Source organism: Gobio gobio (assembly GCF_949357685.1).
Source record: "Gobio gobio genome assembly, chromosome: 1".
NCBI lineage: Eukaryota > Metazoa > Chordata > Actinopteri > Cypriniformes > Gobionidae > Gobio > Gobio gobio.
In genome coordinates this window covers 67239982-67260949 of record NC_137097.1, presented here as the reverse complement: position 1 = coordinate 67260949, position 20968 = coordinate 67239982, and the positions used below count along the sequence as shown (strand labels likewise).

The 20968-nt window shown below is 43.8% G+C and overlaps 1 protein-coding gene across 1 annotated transcript in view; it reads left to right on the top strand.

The window, feature by feature from the left end:
* LOC307133488 (nucleotide-binding oligomerization domain-containing protein 1-like) overlaps positions 1-19040 on the top strand; it is a 31749-nt gene extending 12709 nt beyond the window's left edge. Inside the window, exons 2-5 of the mRNA XM_079828570.1 lie at positions 255-597; positions 684-2301; positions 14058-14429; positions 18539-19040. Coding sequence (XP_079684696.1) covers positions 264-597; positions 684-2301; positions 14058-14429; positions 18539-18965 — 2751 coding nt within the window. The 5' untranslated portion in view covers positions 255-263 and the 3' untranslated portion in view covers positions 18966-19040. The remainder of the gene's footprint in view (positions 1-254; positions 598-683; positions 2302-14057; positions 14430-18538) is intronic.
* Positions 19041-20968: the final 1928 nt, after the last annotated feature.

Genomic DNA, 20968 nt, shown 5'->3' with positions numbered 1-20968 from the left:
ACAATGTAGTCTTTTTACTCAGATCGATTGTGTGTGACGTCACATAGGTACGGGTAGTACAACCATACAAAATACATGACAGACACGATGAAGAAGACGAGGAATTTATAATGCAAATCTGCTTTACAGTAGGATAGGATGTGTGTCTGTTTAAACATCTCTAAATCATGATGCACAAGTGTAGAATGATAAATATGATTAAGTCATGTGATATTGTTGCATGAATATGCATAAACTTCTGTCTTGTACCTCAGGTCTGCAGCATGGCGTGTGCAGGGCAATCTGCTATTGAGTACCTCAAAAACGCCAGGATAAAGCTGATAAAATATATGAAGAACTTTCCTCTGATCATTGAGAATCTTTATCAGCAGAAGGTTTTCAATGACGATAATGTCGATGCTCTCAAAGCTGAGAGGACAGAGTTTGATAAAGCCAGAACTATATTGGATTGGGTCATTAACAAAGGGGAAAAAGCCAGTTATGAATTACTCAGGATTCTGGATGTCACTAGGAAGAGGACATTAGATCCTGATTTACACCCCTGGATCAGCTGTTTTCCCTTCAGATGGGAAGATGGAGAGATCAGCTATTCATTTGGTGAGTAGATTTGAAAAAATCAGGGGAAAAAAAAACAGTTAATGGACACATTTCTATACAAATCTTTGTTTTTCTGGCTGTTTAAGGGACAAAACCGTGTCAGAACTATCAGACAGCGCTCAAGGATAAAGCAAAACGGATTCTGAAGGACCAAAGGGAACGTTGTATTAAATATCTGGACGAGGCACAAGTAATCTTTAATTTTATACCTGTCGTTTTAGAGACCGACTCTGTGGTGAAAACTCAATCCAAAATAAAACAGAAAAACAACAAATGCAGAAAGCTACGGCCAAAAAAGCTGAGAGCTTACATTCCTAATGAGGAACGAGCACTTTCACCTGTGGATCTGCTGAGATGCCAAGACAAGAACATCCTCCTCATAGGCAAACCTGGAATAGGAAAGACTACAGTTGTCCAGGAAGTGTTGCGTCTGTGGGCAGAGAAAGACGACCGAGAGCTGTTTTACTACATGTTTTACTTTGATGAAAGTGCTTTGGCCAGTTCTAGCAATGACGATTTGGAATCTCTTTTGTTTAAAGTGTATTTGAAACCAATGGAAAAAGACAGAAAAGATGTGTTTCAAGACATTGAGGAAAACTCTGAGAATGTTGTCATTGTATTGGATGGTGTGACATATTTGGAAGAAAAACCCACCTTACGGAAGATCATGACCCACGAGCTCCTGCCTGATGCCAAGATTATAATAACATGCAGATCAGAGGTGGAATATGATCCACTTTTCTCCAACTGGCCGACACGGAAAGTGTATGTCCAAGGGTTCAGTGAAGAGTCTATCAACACTTACTACCAGAGTATGTTGGGTCACGATCCTGTTCTTCTAGATGTTGTTTTGAAGAACCAAGAGCTGTTCAGTCTCAGTCACGTGCCAATGTATGCATCCATGATTGTAGACTTGATTCAATTTAAAAACGGCAACGTTTTCAACCATCGACACACAGTCACAGAAATGTACATCCACATTTTCCGTGTTGCTGTGAAGAAACCAATTAAGCAAATAGATAAGTACTTCAGAGACATCAGAGATCAGGTTTATTCTTTGATGGAAAATGCATTCAATGCAACTGTTCAGAAAACCCTAAACCTTATTAACTGTGATGAGACAGACATTTGTTGTGCTTTTCTGAAGATGATCACAATAAGAGACTCGCCTACATCTCCAAAAACGTACTGTGCATTTCTCCACAACACAATGCAGGAATTCTTCTCAGCTTTGTGGCTTCTTGGACATCCAGATGAAATTGAGAAAGTCCTTCAACTCTGTCAGACTGAGGAGCATAAACACATGAGACATGTTCTTCCCTTCCTGTGTGGACTTCTGGGAGAACACAACATTCAACTCATCAAGTGTCTCTTCCCAGAGGATCAGATAAAGAAAACATCTGATTGGTTCATTGAGAAGTTACTGGAAACTTTCCTTCAACCTCAGAGTGGAAGTGAAGAGTTTGATCTTCTCTATGTGTGTCAGTGCTTGTATGAGCTCCAGTCTCCTAAAGCGTGCTCAATGTTCCTGGAGAAGATGGACCATCAGCTTGAGCCTGAAGAGGATCTTGACCCTCATCAATGTTGTGCTTTGGCTTACGTGATTGGTCAGTCCAGAGATAAAGATGTTTATCTGAATCTGGAGGACTGTAACATGACTGACGCGGGAATGGACATGATGCTCAGCTGCTCATCCAAGATCAGGTACTAAGGAATATGGATGTATCGCAATATAAAAAAAGTGTATTGTAGGATTTGTGGATGTGAAAAATCAGTCTCAATATAATGTTTTTTTTATCCCAGACTGAGCTTACTGTATTTATAAGGTTTAGTTCACCCAAAAATGAAAATTCATCATGTACTCACCCTTGTGTTGAATCAAACTCATAAGATTTTCAATCATAATTTTTTTGTTTTGTTTTCTGTTTTCTGTTTAAAGTCCATTCCCCTAATAGAGAAGCGATTTTAACATTAAGTGACATAACATCTGACCCACAGAAGTCAATGGCACATGTCGCTGTGCTTGGTGGCACATCTGGTCTCCATTGACATGTGTCAGTTGGATAGTGGCATGTGTCCCAGTTACAGTCGCATCCGTTACAGTAAACCTTTATATTTGCATGATGCTGCACGCATGCCTGTAGGTGTCAGTATTCAGTGGCTCAAATACAGGTGTGCCACAAACTGACAACATTTAAAAAAAAATATTTTAAAATATCACTAAATGATGCTATTTATTTAGGATTTAGTGTCATAATTAAGTCTGTATTGCTGCTCAACTCATCTGTCAGTCACTACTGGAGGTGTCACAATATTCGGCGACTATCCACTATCCAACTGACACATGCCAATGGAGACTGGATGTGCAACTAAGCATAGCAACATGTGCCATTGGCTTCTGTGCGTCAGATGCCATGTCACTTAATGTTAAAACCACTACTGGAGAAAAACTTAAAAGATCCAAAAAGGTCATAAAGGCATGTAAAAATAATCAGTTGCACAAATTTAAAACCCCTGATCTAGGCCATCCCAAAAAAAGCCACAGCAAAAAACCCTTTTGCTGCAAATATAATTTACATTTTTAAGATTAATAAAAAAAAAAAAATGTTGGTAAAGTGCATGTAGGGTTTTTCTATTGCATACAGAAGCCCTTTGCCAGAGATGAGGTAAATAATAACGTTGCAGTCCACACTACAGTGGGTTCATGGTTTATTATAATGGAGTTATCGGTATTTCAGGCACTTGTTGTGCTTACTCGACTCTTCATGACCAATCGCTTCCTGTACTCCCCAAGTTGTAAGTCGCTTTGGATAAAAGCGTCTGCTAAATGCATAAATGAAAATGTAGTTATAGTCCGCCTCGGTTATACTCTAATCCGGACTTGTACATGGACGGCTGCGGACAGCACTACTTGTATTTATATACTGAAATTGTATGCTCAGGTCCGCTCGGCAGACACCGTGTTCCACACATGCGCACTAAATCGGCGTGTAGACTTCCACACTTCCACATACCTGCCAACTTTTCAAAAAACCTTGGAGTGAGATTTTGTCAGGGGAGATCAAATTTATGCCGCACACGCAGCCATACAAGTTGGTGGCTCAGATATCAGAGAATTGGAATTAATATGATGTTGTACCTAGGGCTGTACGATTAATCGAAAAATAACCGAAACCGACATTCAGAACCTCTAACCGACTTATTTTTCCCATGTCGGTTATTTCGGTTTTCACGTGACTCCGCCCTGTCAGTCACATCAAGTGCAGTTTGAAGGCACACAGAGATGCAGGAGCAGTTATCTGTGTTTATAGATGCCCAGAATCACTATAGTAACTGCATGTTTTACACAGTTTATATACAGGTCAGTTAATCGCCGTTCTTATAGCCTATACGCTCTGCCACCGACACACACACACACAGACGGCGCGTGCAAGCCCTGAAGCCAGGTCGCTTTCACTTTCGTGCTCATAAAGTTTGTCAAGTAAATGCATTTAAAGGCTTGCCAGTTTCAACATTTAAAGCGATTGTGCACTATTTAAAAACAACAATACGTATCTGTTCAGTGCTCAGCTTCTTTCTGTGACACAGAGAGCCGAGCCGTGTCGCGTCTCTGACAACGCACGCGCACCCTGAAGGCAGACCTCTTTCACCTGCGCCCTCACAAAGCTTTGTCATTTGTATGTGTTTTAAGCCCTGCCAGTTTGAACATTAAAGCAAGTTTAGACCATCAGATGTGTATTATGTTGAACTAATGCCTGATATATTGTGACAAACGAACACTCAGACAGAAGCTCGCACATCCCGTGAAGATTGCGCGCAGAGAGAAGCACAGAAACGCAGTGTCAACGCTGTCCTGTGACTAAAGTAAAGTCACTAAAGTAGCTTAGAAACTCAACCGTTATAGCATATGTTTTAATACCTTTGAAGTAAGTACAAACCACAGCTTCATAATGAATAGAGACGGTATGAGTAATTCACACACACAATCACTCTCTCATTAATGCATTCAAATAAATATAATGTAGGCCTACAGTGTTAATTTATCTGTATCTGATGTACAACAAGCAGAAATCTGCCCCATAGACAATAACTGCTGAAAGAGAACCGTTTCCTTCAAGTGTTTTAAAATCACAAAGAAATGCACTTTTTCATTAGAAAAAAAAAATGTCCACCTTTAATAGTAGAAAATATTTACAGTACAAACCTTATCAGGAACTTACTCAAAAACCTTATGAGGGCAAAAAATGAAAAAAAAAACAAACAAAAAAAACAAAAGCAAAATAATCGTTCATTAATCATAATCGAGGTAAAATGTTCAATTAATCAAGGTTTTTATTTTTTGTCAAATCGTTACAGCCCTAGTTGTACCCATGTTTTACCCTGCATTCTGGTGGTTTGTGGGGAGGCCCAAAGCCGTTGATATGGGCAGCCTACTGGAGATGGACAATATTTGGTTACATTCTGTGAAGCAGACATAGCTGAAGGTCCACCCCCAGGAAATTTTGGATTAAGTAGATGTGATTTCCTGCATTCTAGTGGATTTTGGGGTGGTCTGCTAAAGATGTGCAATGCCTGAAATTATTTTGATTCATGTTCGGCATCATGACTTGTAGAGCCTTCTAGACTTGAGCTAAACATTCAACCAGAAAACTATTGTTGTGCCTAAATGACTGCCTATAAGTGTAAAGCCTTATTCATAGACCAGTGTTTAAGGTTGATTAAGGTAGGTAGGTTGATTGATATTTTTATTAGAATGGTATTAGCTAACGCGTTCTTCATGTATTGTGCTAGTTTAGCAATTATAATGTTTGGATCTACACAAAAACACATAACATTTGTTAGTTAATAACAGGCTTCATGGTTCTTGAATTTCAGATACAGTATTCAAGGACTGGAAAGTATGTGAAAACAAACATTGGTCTTAGAAAGTGCTTAATTAAATTAAACAAAGTTTAAGAGTAGTTACAGAAGAGAAACCGACATATTTCTGCTTTTTCATTCTGTCTGCTGCCGAATTCAGACGAATGCAAAAGAAAAAACCCTATTTTTACACAGCTTACACATACACACAGTGTTGTTAATGTTTGTTAACTGTTGGATTGATAAGCTATGTGCATTCAAATAGTGTATCTAGTAGGGCTGGGCCAGAATATTCGAATATTCGTTCGATGGGTTGGTATTCGATTTTCACATTTGTGATTTGAATATTCGTTCTCTCGAACACCTGGCATCCCGCTCGAAACGGCTCTCATTCGCTCTTGCATGTACAATACTGTGAACAGGTTCGTGAGGGTGTGGGAAGGAAGAAGACGGGGTCGGCGTGACTGGGACTGTGTCTTTTATTAATACTCAATTTGTAAACACAAAACACGCACGGTGGCGTCTCTGTCTCAAACACTCAGAACTCTTGTCTTTAACTGCCTCTCAGGCTTCGTTTCCAGTTTCTCGTTTTCTCTGAGGCTCTTTGCACTCAGGCGTCGTACACAGTCCCAGTCCGGTCTCTCTCTGCCTCTCTCTCGTCCCGCAGCGGCTTTTATGCGGTCTCTCCACGCCAATTACTGCAATGAGACACAGGTGTTTGTGATCTGCACTTGACCTACTTACTCACCGCTCGGCTCCGCCCTCTCTCTCCCACTGCAGACCTCGCGAAACCACGCCCCCTCCGCCACATACCCCCACCGCCCGACTCAGGACGGGGAGCCATCCGGCCTGCAGCCCCCCCCCCCCCCCTCCTGGAGAGGAAGTCAGCCACAGCCATCTGTGCACCCGGCCTGTGGATCACCTTGAACTTAAAAGGCTGTAAAGCTAGATACCAACGGGTGATCCGCGCGTTGGTATCCTTCATGTGGTGGAGCCACTGCAGGGGAGCGTGGTCCGAACAGAGGGTGAACTCCCGCCCCAGGAGGTAGTAGCGAAGGGTGAGAACGGCCCACCTGATGGCCAAACACTCCTTCTCTATGGTGCTGTAAATAGTCTCTCAGAGAGCTTACGACTAATGTACAGCACCGGCTCCGAACAAGCCGAAAGGAAGGGTGACAAATTGGTGCAACCCGAACGGCGTGGTGAAGGCGGTTTTTTCTTTGGTCATTGGAGACAAGGGGATCTGCCAATAACCCTTAGTTAAGTCCAGTGTCGAATAAAATCGAGCGGTCCCTAGCCGATCAAGCAGTTCGTCAACCCTTGGCATTGGGTACGCATCAAATTTCGACACCGCATTTACCTTACGGTAGTCCACACAGAACCGGACCGAGCCGTCAGGTTTTGGAACCAAAACTATCGGGCTGGCCAAGTCGCTGCTGGACTCTTCTATTACCCCCATCTCTAGCATGGCGTCTAATTCAGTCTGAACTACTTTTTTTTTGTGTTCAGGTAAACGGTATGGCCGACTGCAAACCACCACGCCCGGCTCGGTCTCAACGTGGTGTTGAATGAGGTCGGTGCGGCCAGGTAGGGGCGAAAACACGTCGGCAAACTCGGCCTGTAATATTTTTACGTCAGTGAGTTGGGACGGCGAGAGGTGATCCCCCGCCCTGAGTCCTGTCATCAACGGGACATTCGTGGGCATGATCGGAGAAGAACTGTAGTGCATCCACCATTGCAACATACTTTGGAAGAAACACTGAAGAATCAAAAATTCTCTCTTTTTTTCAAGTGTGTTGTTTTTAAACCGGTCTTTGCACACTCTTCTTCGACGGCTGAACACTGTGCTCAATACTGTGCGTATTGCCACCTAGTGGACTCTTCTGTACTGCTGGCGCATGCGCTGTTGCACGCGGACCGTCCGCGCGGTCTGAAAATTTGGGCTGCGCGCGGACGGGGTGTGCGGCCGGCCGCGAGCCCTCCGAGTGACGAAAATTACGTCATGCGGGCGGTGCACGAACGCGGACGGCCGAAGTATACCCGGGCCTTTAGCCCCTCTGTTGTATAGCTGTTTTTGTCTGTCCTGGGCCTGTAACAAATTCTCCATTGATAGCCGTCCCAAAGTGTGGAGTTTTGTTCTCAGGTCCAGGACATATTGAATTTCGTTTTTACTCGCGGATGGTCCGTCCTCCCAAGTCTCTCTAAGGACATCCAGCACCCCCCGAGGCTGGCGCCCATAGAGAAGCTCGAAGGGGGAAAACCCCGTGGAGGCTTGCGGGACCTCGCGCACAGCAAACAAGAGAGGTTCTAGCCATTTTTTCCCAATTTTTGGCGTCCTCGTGAACGAACTTCCGAATCATGGTTTTCAACGTGCGATTAAAACGTTCCACCAGACCGTCTGTTTGTGGGTGATAGACGCTGGTGCGAACGGATTTAACGCCCAATAACTCGTATAGTTCGCGGATTGTCCGTGACATGAACGCCGTGCCTTGATCGGTGAGAATCTCTTTCGGGATTCCCACCCGGGAGATTAATGAAAACCACGCACTCGCAACACTTTTCGCCGAAATAGTGCGGAGTGGGACTGCTTCCGGGTATCGCGTTGCATAATCCACTAGGACTAATGCAAAGCGATGTCCCCGTGCTGACCGTTCTAATGGCCCGATGAGGTCCATACCAATTCGTTTGAAGGGGACCTGCATCAGAGGAAGTGGGCACAATGGTGCTTTTGGGGTGGCCGGTGGATTTACCAACTGACATTCACGACACGACGCACACCACTTGCGTGCATTCTCGTGAATGCCCGGCCAGAAGAACCGGGCCATGAGACGGTTCAACGTAGCTGTGTGACCTAAATGCCCGGCCATCGGGTTAGAATGAGCCGCCTGGAAAAGCATTTCCCGGCGGCTTTTAGGAATTAACAACTGTGTTGTATCCTGCTTTGACTGGGTGTCTTGGGTCACCCGATACAACCTATCTTTTATAATCGCAAAATAGGGAAAGGAGAGTGGTTGATCAGGATGGAGGAGATGGCCGTCGATGGAACGGACCTGATTAAACGCATTTTTAAGCGTGTCATCCTGGGACTGTTCCAGGGGAAAGTCATCGCGCTCTGTGAGCACCGCTGTCTCCAGCTCACTCGTTTCCCCTGAAACCGCCGCCAGAGGTCCCGGTTCCGCCTCCCCCAACTGAGCAACCGCCATCTTCCCTTCCGAGCGCTTTCCCCAAGAAGCATCCGCGCACAAATGCCCCAATAACTTGTTAAAAGCTGGCCAATTGGTTCCCAGAATTAGCGGATGCCGGAGGTGCGGGTTAACTGCAACCTCGACACTATGCGTTTGTCCCCTAAATTGAATAGTGACGGGTACTAACGGATAGTTCACCACTTCCCCGTGCACACACCGCACTGTAACCACACGGCTGTTACCCAACGCCTTAGGCTGAATCAGGCTTTGATGTATAGAGGTCTGGTTGCAACCGGAATCCACCAAAGCCTGATAAGTACCCCCCTTGATACTCACAGGTATAAGGTACAGTCCAGCTTGATCAGGGGCGGCTTGTGGAGCGTCGGGAACCCGGACCAGCGTCCCGACCTCCATGACCGGACATCGATCAATGAAATGGCCCGGATCCCCGCAGCGCCAACAAGCCGGCCCAGACCTTCCCGCTGCCCTAGTGGCCGGAAGTAGGTCGGCAGAATGGCGTGGAGAGAGCGCGGGGACGAAGGAAGAGGGGTATGGATCCAGCGGGTGAAGAGCCTCCCCTCGGCACCGGCCGGGAAGGTGCCAGCTGGTCACTGGCTCCGCCCATCCTCCTTTTCCCCCACGGGTCCTGGGAAAAGGGACAGGTCTGGAGACAGAGGGGGTGGGGAGAGAAGAGGGGAGAGAGAGAGAGAGAGAGAGAGAGAGAGAGAGGCAGAAGGAAGGGGTTCGCCGACCCTGTGGCACGCCACCATTTGATCCTCTGCCAACTGGATGGCCTTGCTCAGCGACGTCGGGCGGTGGCACTGGACCCACTGCACGGTCTTTCTGGGGAGCCGCGCGACGAACTGCTCCAGTACCACACGATCGATGATGTCCTCGACGTCGCTTCCTTCGGCCATCAGCCACTTGCGGCAGGAGTCCCGGAGCTGGTGCGCAAAGGCGAAGGGCCGGCCGGACTCATCCAGGGCCAGGGTACGGAACCGCTGGCGATGCTGTTCGGGGCTCCGGCCGACCCGCTGTAAAATCGTGCGCTTGAGGTCGCCGTAAGCCAGGAGATTCTGGACTGGCAGCTGATGGGCGGCTACCTGCGCTTCCCCAGACAGTAGTGGCAGGAGCCGCATCGGCCAGTCCGCCTTGGGCCATCCCCAAGACTCGGCGGACCTCTCGAAGAGGTCGATGAACGCCTCCGGATCGTCCTCCGGGCCCATCTTCGAGAGGTGCAGGGCGGCGGCCGAGTCGCTGGTGGGTTGGGGGATGACCGGAATCCCCTGGCTAAACCAGCTCCGGAAAAGCTCCCGGTCTTCATGCTGGGCCCGAAGGAGGGCTTCAAAGTGCTTTTGTTGCTCCTCCCTCACGGCCAGCAGATCCTGAGCTGACGAGGTCCGCAAGTGGCGTCTTTGGCGGGGTCTGCATGGCGGCGGCGATCTTCTCCCTTCCCGGGTTTCGGCACCAGTGTAGTAGAGGTTCGTGTGGGTGTGGGAAGGAAGAAGACGGGGTCGGCGTGACTGGGACTGTTTCTTTTATTAATACTCAAACTTCATATAACACAAAACACGCACTGTGGCGTCTCTGTCTCAAACACTCAGAACTCTTGTCTTTAACTGCCTCTCAGGCTTCGTTTCCAGTTTCTCGTTTTCTCTCAGGCTCTTTGCACTCAGGCGTCGTACACAGTCCCAGTCCGGTCTCTCTCTGCCTCTCTCTCGTCCCACAGCGGCTTTTATGCGGCCTCTCCACGCCAATTACTGCAATGAGACACAGGTGTTTGTGATCTGCACTTGACCTACTTACTCACCGCTCGGCTCCGCCCTCTCTCTCCCACTGCAGACCTCGCGAAACCACGCCCCCTCCGCCACAAATACTTTTTTCAATTGTCTTATAGCCAAGCCATTTTTAATAGCCTCGTTATACTTAATAAATATATTTGCTCTTCTTAGTGTTCCCTGCAGCAGAGCGCACAACTGCACAAGCTTATATGGCAGAAGTCATGTCTGAGCTTGCATTTTGGGTTAAACTGCGTTCGTTTGACATTGTGGAAAATAGAATAATAGAATCAAAATGTATTATCCTTTTTACACGTTAGGGATGTGACGGTGAAAAAAATTTCCCTCACCGTTTCCCTCATTGCTGTGCTTGTGCACTGAGCGGCTGAACGCATGCAGCCGTATGCCGTTTACTTTCGGTTTGCCAATTCAGGGGCGGGTTGCTTGAATTGTGGGTTCATTAGCTATTATTCTTAATGAAAAACATAGCAACAAAACAGTAAAATGACAAACTCCCTTAAATAGGCGCTTTTACATCGCTTTGAAACCAAATATTCCGCGATCATCTTGTAATTTAGCTCCTCGCTCTCGTGAAGAATGTGATCTGACTGCTGCTGCTGATGTGCTGAGACGCCCGTTAGTTTGGCTCAAGTGGCACGTTCAGTTTTTTAATTGTAGTTAGTCTTAGAGCCATGCACGGGCCTCAAATCTAGGCCCTAGCCCGGCCGTGTCCGACAGCTTACCAAAACTATCGGCCCGAGTCCCGTGATTTTTTTATTTTATTTTTTATCCTCCCTATTAGGCCTACACATCGTTGCAGCCATTAAAATAGTTCAGCTTTGTTTTTAATGTCAAAGTAGTTATATTTCGTTTATTATTTAGTTTTTATATATATATATATATATATATATATAAGTTAATTTAGAAAAATGTTTAAAGCATTTTTTTGTTTGTTAAATTAAAGTTTTTGTTTTTTAAAGTAATGACCAAGCGGCCAGGGCTGACAGTGAGTTAACCACATGTTTGATCAATTTAGCCTCTCAAATCAACACTGGACTTGTCTTGCTCATAATAAAATCCATAGATATAAAACACTTCAAGCATCACAATGTTAGTTTAAACATTTAGCCTACTACTACCACCACCATCACAGTAAAAAGGCATTTTTGACAAGCAGGCTGCTCGCAACGGCGCACGCAAACGAAACAAATAAAGTGAAGCACCAATTGTATTTTCATATTACAGCACAAATCTACACTGTAAAAGGTGACACTGTCGCTTTTGAACTAGGCAGACAATATTATAACGGTAAACATTCTAGCACACTATAGCCCTATTTGCACGGGATTAGTAGGCTATTATCTGGGGACCTCTGGTGATTTGTAATAATTGCAGAGAATGTCTGTGATCTTAATCCCGTGCGAATCGGCCATGTCTGTAATATGTATCCGCCGTAGCTATATTGTTATTATTGCTCAGTTCAGTTTTTAATTGTAGCATCTGTTCTCTAACTGAACTAAATTATTATTTTTATTTCTTTAAAACAATCAAAATGATATCGATACGACTGTTTACAATTTCATACAGCTATATCTATATCGAAAAAAAACATTAAGTCTTGACATCATATCCAGGAGATAGTCAGTAAATTCTAGTAAAATCACAGGCTTGCTTATCCCGTGCGAATGCGCCACGCAAAATTCAGATGTGGGGGAGTAATTTCTAAATCACACAAGGTCCCCAGGTAATACTAATCCCGTGCGAATAGGGCTTATGATAGTAATATAATAAGGTCAATTTTACCTCCATTTCTCACTGAAGAACTGACAGTCCATGTTGATCCCCTCTCCCCAACCATTTTCTCATCCACACTCGTTTATTCTTCCGCTTTTGTTTTTTTTTTCACAACAAACGATCATTATTAATAGAGCAAGTTTTCGGTTTACAGAAATCCATTTTTTCCGATTCCGATCTGGTGCGTAGATCACGTGACGCGCTTCCTCTGGCATGATAATCTTAATAACATTTTGTAGTGTGTGATGCTTCACGAATTTCAAATCTTGTAGTGTGAGCATGTTTAAGATTTGAGGGAAGAAAATCTGCAAAGATTCTCCTGAAGTGTGTGCTGCAACCAGATTTTACAATCGGATAGGATTTTAAAACTCCTGTAGTGTGAGCCAGGCAAAAGACGTTCGGCAGTTTGTGTGTTGGCTTGCTTTACTCATTTGCGGCGATACTCTAAACACTGTGAGAGCCGTCTTGACAGTCGCGGTGTCATGGTCTCATGTTGTTTCCACCAGCGCAGCACACCTCCTTGTTTCTTTTAATTAATGAATATGTAAAATGAAGGAAAAAGCCAGCGTTTGAGGTATGACGTGAAAATTGGCCCGAAGCCCGGCTCCAGGGGCAGAAATGCAGGGCTCTAGTTAGTCTGTTCTATAACTGAACAGAATTATTTTTACTAGCTACTATAATATATCAAAATTGGGACGTAACAGACCTGTGTGTTTTGTATCACTAGTTCATTGCCCGTTCGCGGAGCATATAAGCCATGCCTGTGTGAGGCGCGCCACTTCTCCAGATTCCAGCCTTTATTAGAGAGAAGGATATGTTCATCTCCTCCTTCCCTCCGAGGCTTCGAATTTTCGATGTTGATTACTACCTCCGGTGCTTGGCCCCTAATTAAAACAGATAAAAATAATTCAAACAAATATAAAGATGATACAGTTATAAAAGGAATTAAGAGTAAAAAAGATGATGCATAGATAAACTTCTCATCTGGCAAAAGCTTCTCGTTTTACTGTGAGATTTCCCTGTGTTAATTGAACTGTCTGTGGTGTTCTTTCTGCATGTCTAAGTAATCTATTAGACGTCTCCAATAGATCAGATTTTTTACCTAAAATCGGACTGGAAGAGCTCTAGGAATGGAATTGATCCAATCCTCACCATAAAGATTTGTTCGGAGACTCTAGGACTGACTCCAGTCCGCACCCCACAGAACAGATTTGGTCCTGACCTCAAGTTTCACATTAAACTCACTACTCTACCACAGACTCAGTTCATCAACACGGTTTCATCTCTCAATTTCCCAATTACCATTTACCCAACATTACCCAATTCTCAGTGCCACTTGAGTTCAGTTTAGAATCAAAAGAGGGAGGCAAAAATAAAATCTAGTGCAATCAGTCGGACGTACATTGGCACAGTGCTCATTCAGTAAATGCACAGCTAAACTGATGTGTTTTGAGTCTGGATGTGAATGTGGCTACTGTTGAAGCACATCTGATCTATTCTGGAAGCTGGTTCCAGATGCAGCTGGAGCTAAAAGAAGACTCTCCTTGCTTTGAGTGAACCCTTGGTATTTCCCTTGTGATCCTGATGATCTGAGTGATCTGTTAGGGGTATGTTCTATGAGCATCTGCAATGTATTGAGGTCCTAGGCCATTGAGTGATTTAAATACCAGTAATACTACTTTAAAATCAGTCTTAAATGTGATTGGCAGTCAGTGTATAGACCTGAGGAGCACTGGTGTGAATGGTCATATTTTCTGGTTCTGCTCAGATACTAGTTAGACGAGCATAATTCTAAACCTGTTAAAACAAATCTGTAATATTGTTTTTGAATTCTGTGTTGCAGATTAAAGATTTGGGAAGAACCACTGAAGCAAATCTCATTCTTTCAAGAATTCTTCCATAAAGCATCACAATGCAGTTGCAACTTTTTTGATTTGAGAGACAAACAAGAACATCTCGATGCACTGCTGGATCTTTGCTCACATGTGAAGAACTATGAGACTCAAACAGGCAGGAGTTTCCTTCCAGCATTACAGTCAGTTTTCCAGTCACCTGATGTCTGGATCATAAATCTCTCAGAGAGAAAGTCCTCCGTCCTCCTGGAAGTGCTGAAACTACAAACAGAGAAGAAACCAGTAAAGCTGAGAGGATGTTCAGAGGAAGAGAGTGAAGTGATGAGTTTCCTTCAGTGTCTGCCCTACATCTCACAGCTGAGGTACCTGAACTTTTGGATATTCACTTTTCCTACACTCTAAGAAGAAAAGGTTCAAAAAGGAAAGTTTTGAGGTTCTTGGAAATTGTAAACCTTAAAGGTTCATTTTTCAACCTTTTCATTAATGATCCATTTTGAACCTTTTTAGACACTCTTTTAGTAAGCATGGTGTGCTATATCTTTTCTAAGGTTCGTCCCAATTTGCATTCTTATGCACTATTCTATGACGTTTTTAAGTATTAATAGTGTAAGTACAGGGAGTGCAGAATTATTAGGCAAATGAGTATTTTGACCACATCATCCTCGTTATGCATGTTGTCTTACTCCAAGCTGTATAGGCTGGAAAGCCTACTACCGATTAAGCATATTAGGTGATGTGCATCTCTGTAATGAGAAGGGGTGTGGTCTAATGACATCAACACCCTATATCAGGTGTGCATAATTATTAGGCAACTTCCTTTCCTTTGGCAAAATGGGTCAAAAGAAGGACTTGACAGGCTCAGAAAAGTCAAAAATAGTGAGATATATTGCAGAGGGATGCAGCAGTCTTAAAATAGCCAAGCTTCTGAAGCGTGATCATCGAACAATCAAGCGTTTCATTCAAAATAGTCAACAGGGTCGCAAGAAGCGTGTGGAAAAACCAAGGCGCAAAATAACTGCCTGTGAACTGAGAAAAGTCAAGCGTGCAGCTGCCAAGATGCCACTTGCCACCAGTTTGGCCATATTTCAGAGCTGCAACATCACTGGAGTGCCCAAAAGCACAAGGTGTGCAATACTCAGAGACATGGCCAAGGTAAGAAAGGCAGAAAGTCGACCACCACTGAACAAGACACACAAGCTGAAACGTCAAGACTGGGCCAAGAAATATCTCAAGACTGATTTTTCTAAGGTTTTATGGACTGATGAAATGAGAGTGAGTCTTGATGGGCCAGATGAATGGGCCCGTGGCTGGATTGGTAAAGGGCAGAGAGCTCCAGTCCGACTCAGACGCCAGCAAGGTGGAGGTGGAGTACTGGTTTGGGCTGGTATCATCAAAGATGAGCTTGTGGGGCCTTTTCGGGTTGAGGATGGAGTCAAGCTCAACTCCCAGTCCTACTGCCAGTTTCTGGAAGACTTCAAGCAGTGGTACAGGAAGAAGTCTGCATCCTTCAAGAAAAACATGATTTTCATGCAGGACAATGCTCCATCACACGCGTCCAAGTACTCCACAGCGTGGCTGGCAAGAAAGGGTATAAAAGAAGAAAATCTAATGATATGGCCTCCTTGTTAACCTGATCTGAACCCCATTGAGAACCTGTGGTCCATCATCAAATGTGCGATTTACAAGGAGGGAAAACAGTACACCTCTCTGAACAGTGTCTGGGAGGCTGTGGTTGCTGCTGCACGCAATGTTGATGGTGAACAGATCAAAACACTGACAGAATCCATGGATGGCAGGCTTTTCAGTGTCCTTGCAAAGAAAGGTGGCTATATTGGTCACTGATTTGTTTTTGTTTGGTTTTTGAATGTCAGAAATGTATATTTGTGAATGTTGAGATGTTATATTGGTTTCACTGGTAAAAATAAATAATTGAAATGAGTATAAATTAGTTTTTTGTTAAGTTGCCTAATAATTATGCACAGTAATAGTCACCTGCACACACAGATATCCCCCTAAAATAGCTAAAACTAAAAACTACTTCCAAAAATATTCAGCTTTGATATTAATGAGTTTTTTGTGTTCATTGTCAACATGGTTGTTGTTTAATTATTAATGTTGTAAAATTAATCCTCAAAAATACAACTTGCCTAATAATTCTGCACTCCCTGTAGTGTGTTGCACTTTAAATACCCGGATGATGCACTAAATTAACAGAAAAAACGAAGAGTGGAATGTTGGACACTTCATGCACTCAACTGTTGCAGCTTTAATTACGTAGTGGAGGGGAAGCACAACCAGATTCTGATGTTGAATGACAAAATAACCATGTAAAGTTCATACACTACACGGTTGAGAACATAGTGCATAAGTGCATCATTTGGGACACAGCTTATTAACATGCTAAGAACTCTATAAATACTCCATAGTAACCTTCTCTGACAACTACCAACTGCCTAGCAACACCATAACAACCACCCAAAATACCCTAGCAACCACCCAGAATACCGTAGCAACCACCCAGAACACCCTAGCAACCGACTAGCAACGCCCTAGCAACCACACAAAATACCTTAGCAACGCCCTAGCAACAACTCAGAATAACCTAGCAACCACCCAGTACACCTTAGCAACCGCCTAGCAATGCCCTAGCAACCACCCATAATACCTTAGCAACCATCTAGCAAGGCCCTACCAACCACCCAGAATACCTTAGCAACCACCTAGCAACGCCCTAGCAACCACTCAGAATAACCTAGCAACCACCCAGTACACCATAGCAACCACCTAGCAATGCCCTAGCAACCACCCATAATACCTTAGCAACCATCTAGCAAGGCCCTACCAACCACCCAGAATACCTTAGCAACCATCTAGCAATGCCCTAGCAACCACTCAGAATAACCTAGCAACCACCCAGTACACCCTAGAAACCGCCTAGCAACCGCCTAGCAATGCCCTAGCAACCACCCATAATACCTTAGCAACCATCTAGCAAGGCCCTACCAACCACCCAGAATACCTTAGCAACCACCTAGCAACGCCCTAGCAACCACCCACAATACCCTCGCAACCACCAGAACACCCTAGCAACCGCCTAGCAACCACCCAGAATACCTTAGCAACCATCTAGCAAGGCCCTACCAACCACCCAGAATACCTTAGCAACCACCTAGCAACGCCCTAGCAACCACCCACAATACCCTCGCAACCACCCAGAACACCCAAGCAACCGCCTAGCAACCACCCAGAACATCTTAGGAACCGCCTCAACACAGCCTAGCAACCGAGTGGCAAGTTTTGCCACTGCAAGCACCACTCACATTTTCTTCTAGTTTATACACGCTCTAAAAACTGCTGGGTTAAAATCAACCCAAATTGGGTCATTTTGGCAACCCAGCGCTGGGTCAAAAAGGGATGTTCCGGACGCTGGGTCGCTGGAACTATCCCTTTAAGAAAGGAAGACCAAGAAGGATGACCCCTTCTCCAAAGTTGGTTTGAGTTCTGCAATGAATAACACGGACATTAATGATTTAAATCAAATGTGAACAAGAAGTCAAACAGTTGAAGTGAACAGGGAGGAGACAACAGAAACATTTATTTTCTAAAAATAAACTCACATAAACTCAAAAGAATGAAGCACTCATAGATCTCTGGCTTGGTAACGTTACATCTACAAAAAAGCAAACATGGTTTAAAAACAACTGATAACGATGTGGAATTTTAAACTTGACTTGCCATAAACCGTCTTTCCCTCTCTCCTGAAGAAGCGCTCGCCTCCTCGCACAGCAGTCGCCGGTGACGGTTACTCTCGCAAGATGAACACGAAGCTCATCAAGTCTGAAATATTACAAAACATTCATCTGAACAATTATAGCTTCAACAGCATCAACATAATTCAACCGTTATTACATATTGCTTTTTTATTTCCTGAAGTGAAAGTATTCTTTATATTCAGGTTGATCGTGAAGATAAATATGAATTAAAATGTGACTCTGTTGATAATCCTCTATTAACAGAATTCAAAAAACATATAAATAAGACTCAAGAAACCCACATCCATGTCGCTCGGATTCATTTGTGCATCCGCCATCGGAGAGGAGCGCGTGCTAATATTCAATCATTTTCTGTTAAGAAATGTCTGACTGGGATCTAGTTGTTTCTTTGGCATGCCTTGTTACTTCTACATTTAAGTTCTGCACTCTCAGAGATGATATTGAGTCTAGAGAGGGAGATTTTTTGAAGGCTTTGCCTTGTCGTCTTCACAGCTACTCCATTGAATGAGTCACGTGACCCCCATTGACAGTGTTTTAAATCATCTTTATTCTTTCCTTTAATTCACTTCATCAGTCGTGTTTATAACAAAGAAGACTTAAAGTGGCATGTAAAGACACAAATACAGTGTTTTCGACTGTTTATCATTGTCAGAGTTCTGTGATGTGTCTGTTTATACTAATTTTTCATGTGGAAACAGGTTTGACTCTGGGAATATCAGTCGTGCAGTGCAGTTTCTCCGGCGACTCTTCATTAAAGCAGCAGAGACTGAGACACAGACAGGAGAGCAGATGCTGAAACTGTTCACATCAGTCTGCACCTACAGATCTTTTCCTTATGAAGAGACTGACAGAATTAAACAGAGTGATTTCCTGCTGGATCTTTGCTCACATGTGAAGAACTATGAGACTCAAACAGGCAGGAGTTTCCTTCCAGCATTACAGTCAGTTTTCCAGTCACCTGATGTCTGGATCATAGATCTCTCACAGAGAAAGTCCTCCGTCCTCCTGGAAGTGCTGAAACTACAAACAGAGAAGAAACCAGTAGAGCTGAGAAGATGTTCAGAGGAAGAGAGTGAAGTGATGAGTTTCCTTCAGTGTCTGCCCTACATCTCACAGCTGAGGTAAGATATTGTTCAGCCTCTTGCTCAACATGTTTAAAAAAAAAACTGGTGTAGGTCTTTGTGTATTAAATGGATCATTAAAAAAAAAAGTTTTGTATTGATCTTTGCATTCAGAAATGTGTAAATTTAATTGAAAAAAAAAATGTTATTCTAAAGGTCAGAGAGAAGCTGGAAAATAGTCAGGAAAATTAAACTGACTGATATGATTCAAGAAACCTCATCTAACATTATATGTGGACCTTGAAAAAAAGTGAAATAAATGTCATTAGATTCTGTCCTCTTATATAAATGTTGCTGCTTTGTTTCTTCTTATCAGAATAATTGTTTTTGTGTGTATAGTTGATTTATAAATTCTGTATGTTATCATAAATTAATGAGATATTTGTTTCTTTGTATTTTATCAGTTTTTGGTGCAATAAAGAAGATATAATATTCCTGCTGAAGCTCAGTGTTGCTGCTGTAGAAAATGACACAGTTACAGGAACAAGATTCTCTGCTCTGCTGTCATCTGTGTGCAGTTACAAAACCTTCCCTTTTGATGAAGAGTGTGATTATTATATTCCTGAATATCAGAGTGATTTCCTGCTGGATCTTTGCTCACATGTGAAGAACTATGAGACTCAAACAGGCAGGAGTTTCCTTCCAGCATTACAGTCAGTTTTCCAGTCACCTGATGTCTGGATCATAGATCTCTCACAGAGAAAGTCCTCCGTCCTCCTGGAAGTGCTGAAACTACAAACAGAGAAGAAACCAGTAGAGCTGAGAAGATGTTCAGAGGAAGAGAGTGAAGTGATGAGTTTCCTTCAGTGTCTGCCCTACATCTCACAGCTGAGGTACCTGAACTTTTGGAGATTCACTTTTCCTAAACTCTAAGAAGAAAAGGTACAAAAATGAAAGTTTTGAGGTTCCTGGAAATTGTAACTGGGGGGGAACCTTACAGGTGCATTAATGAACCGCATGGGTTCCATTTTGAACCTTTTTAGACACGCTTTTAGTAAGCATGGTGTGCTATATCTTTTCTAAGGTGCGTCCCAATTTGCATTCTTATGCACTATTCTATGACGTTTTTAAGTATAAATAGTGTAAGTAGTGTGTGGCACTTTAAATACCCGGATGATGCACTAAATTAACGGAAAAAACGAAGAGTGGAATGTTGGACACTTCATGCACTCAACTGTTGCAGCTTTAATTACGTAGTGGAGGGGAAGCACTACCAGATTCTGATGTTGAATGACAAAATAACCATGTAAAGTTCATACACTACACGGTTGAGAACATAGTGCATAAGTGCATCATTTGGGACACCGCTTATGGACATGCTAAGAACTCTATAAATACTCCATAGTAACCTACAACTGCCTAGCATCACCATAACAACCACCCAAAATACCCTAGCAACCACCCAGAATACCGTAGCAACCACCCAGAACACCCTAGGAACTGACTAGCAACGCCCTAGCAACCACACAGAATACCTTAGCAACCACCTAGCAACCACTCAGAATACCGTAGCAACCACCCAGAACACCCTAGCAACCGACTAGCAATGCCCTAGCAACCACACAGAATACCTTAGCAACCACCTAGCAACCACTCAGAATAACCTAGCAACCATCTAGCAAGGCCCTACCAACCACCCAGAATACCTTAGCAACGCCCTAGCAACCACTCAGAATAACCTAGCAACCACCCAGTACACCCTAGCAATGCCCTAGCAACCACCCATAATACCTTAGAAACACCATAGCAACCACCAGAACACCCTAGCAACCGCCTAGCAACCACCCAGAATACCTTAGCAACCATCTAGCAAAGGCCCTACCAACCACCCAGAATACCTTAGCAACCACCTAGCAACGCCCTAGCAACCACCCAGAACAGCCTAGCAACCGCCTAGCAACCACCCAGAACATCTTAGGAACCGCCTCAACACACCCTAGCAACCGAGTGGCAAGTTTTGCCACTGCAAGCACCACTCACATTTTCTTCTAGTTTATACATGCTCTA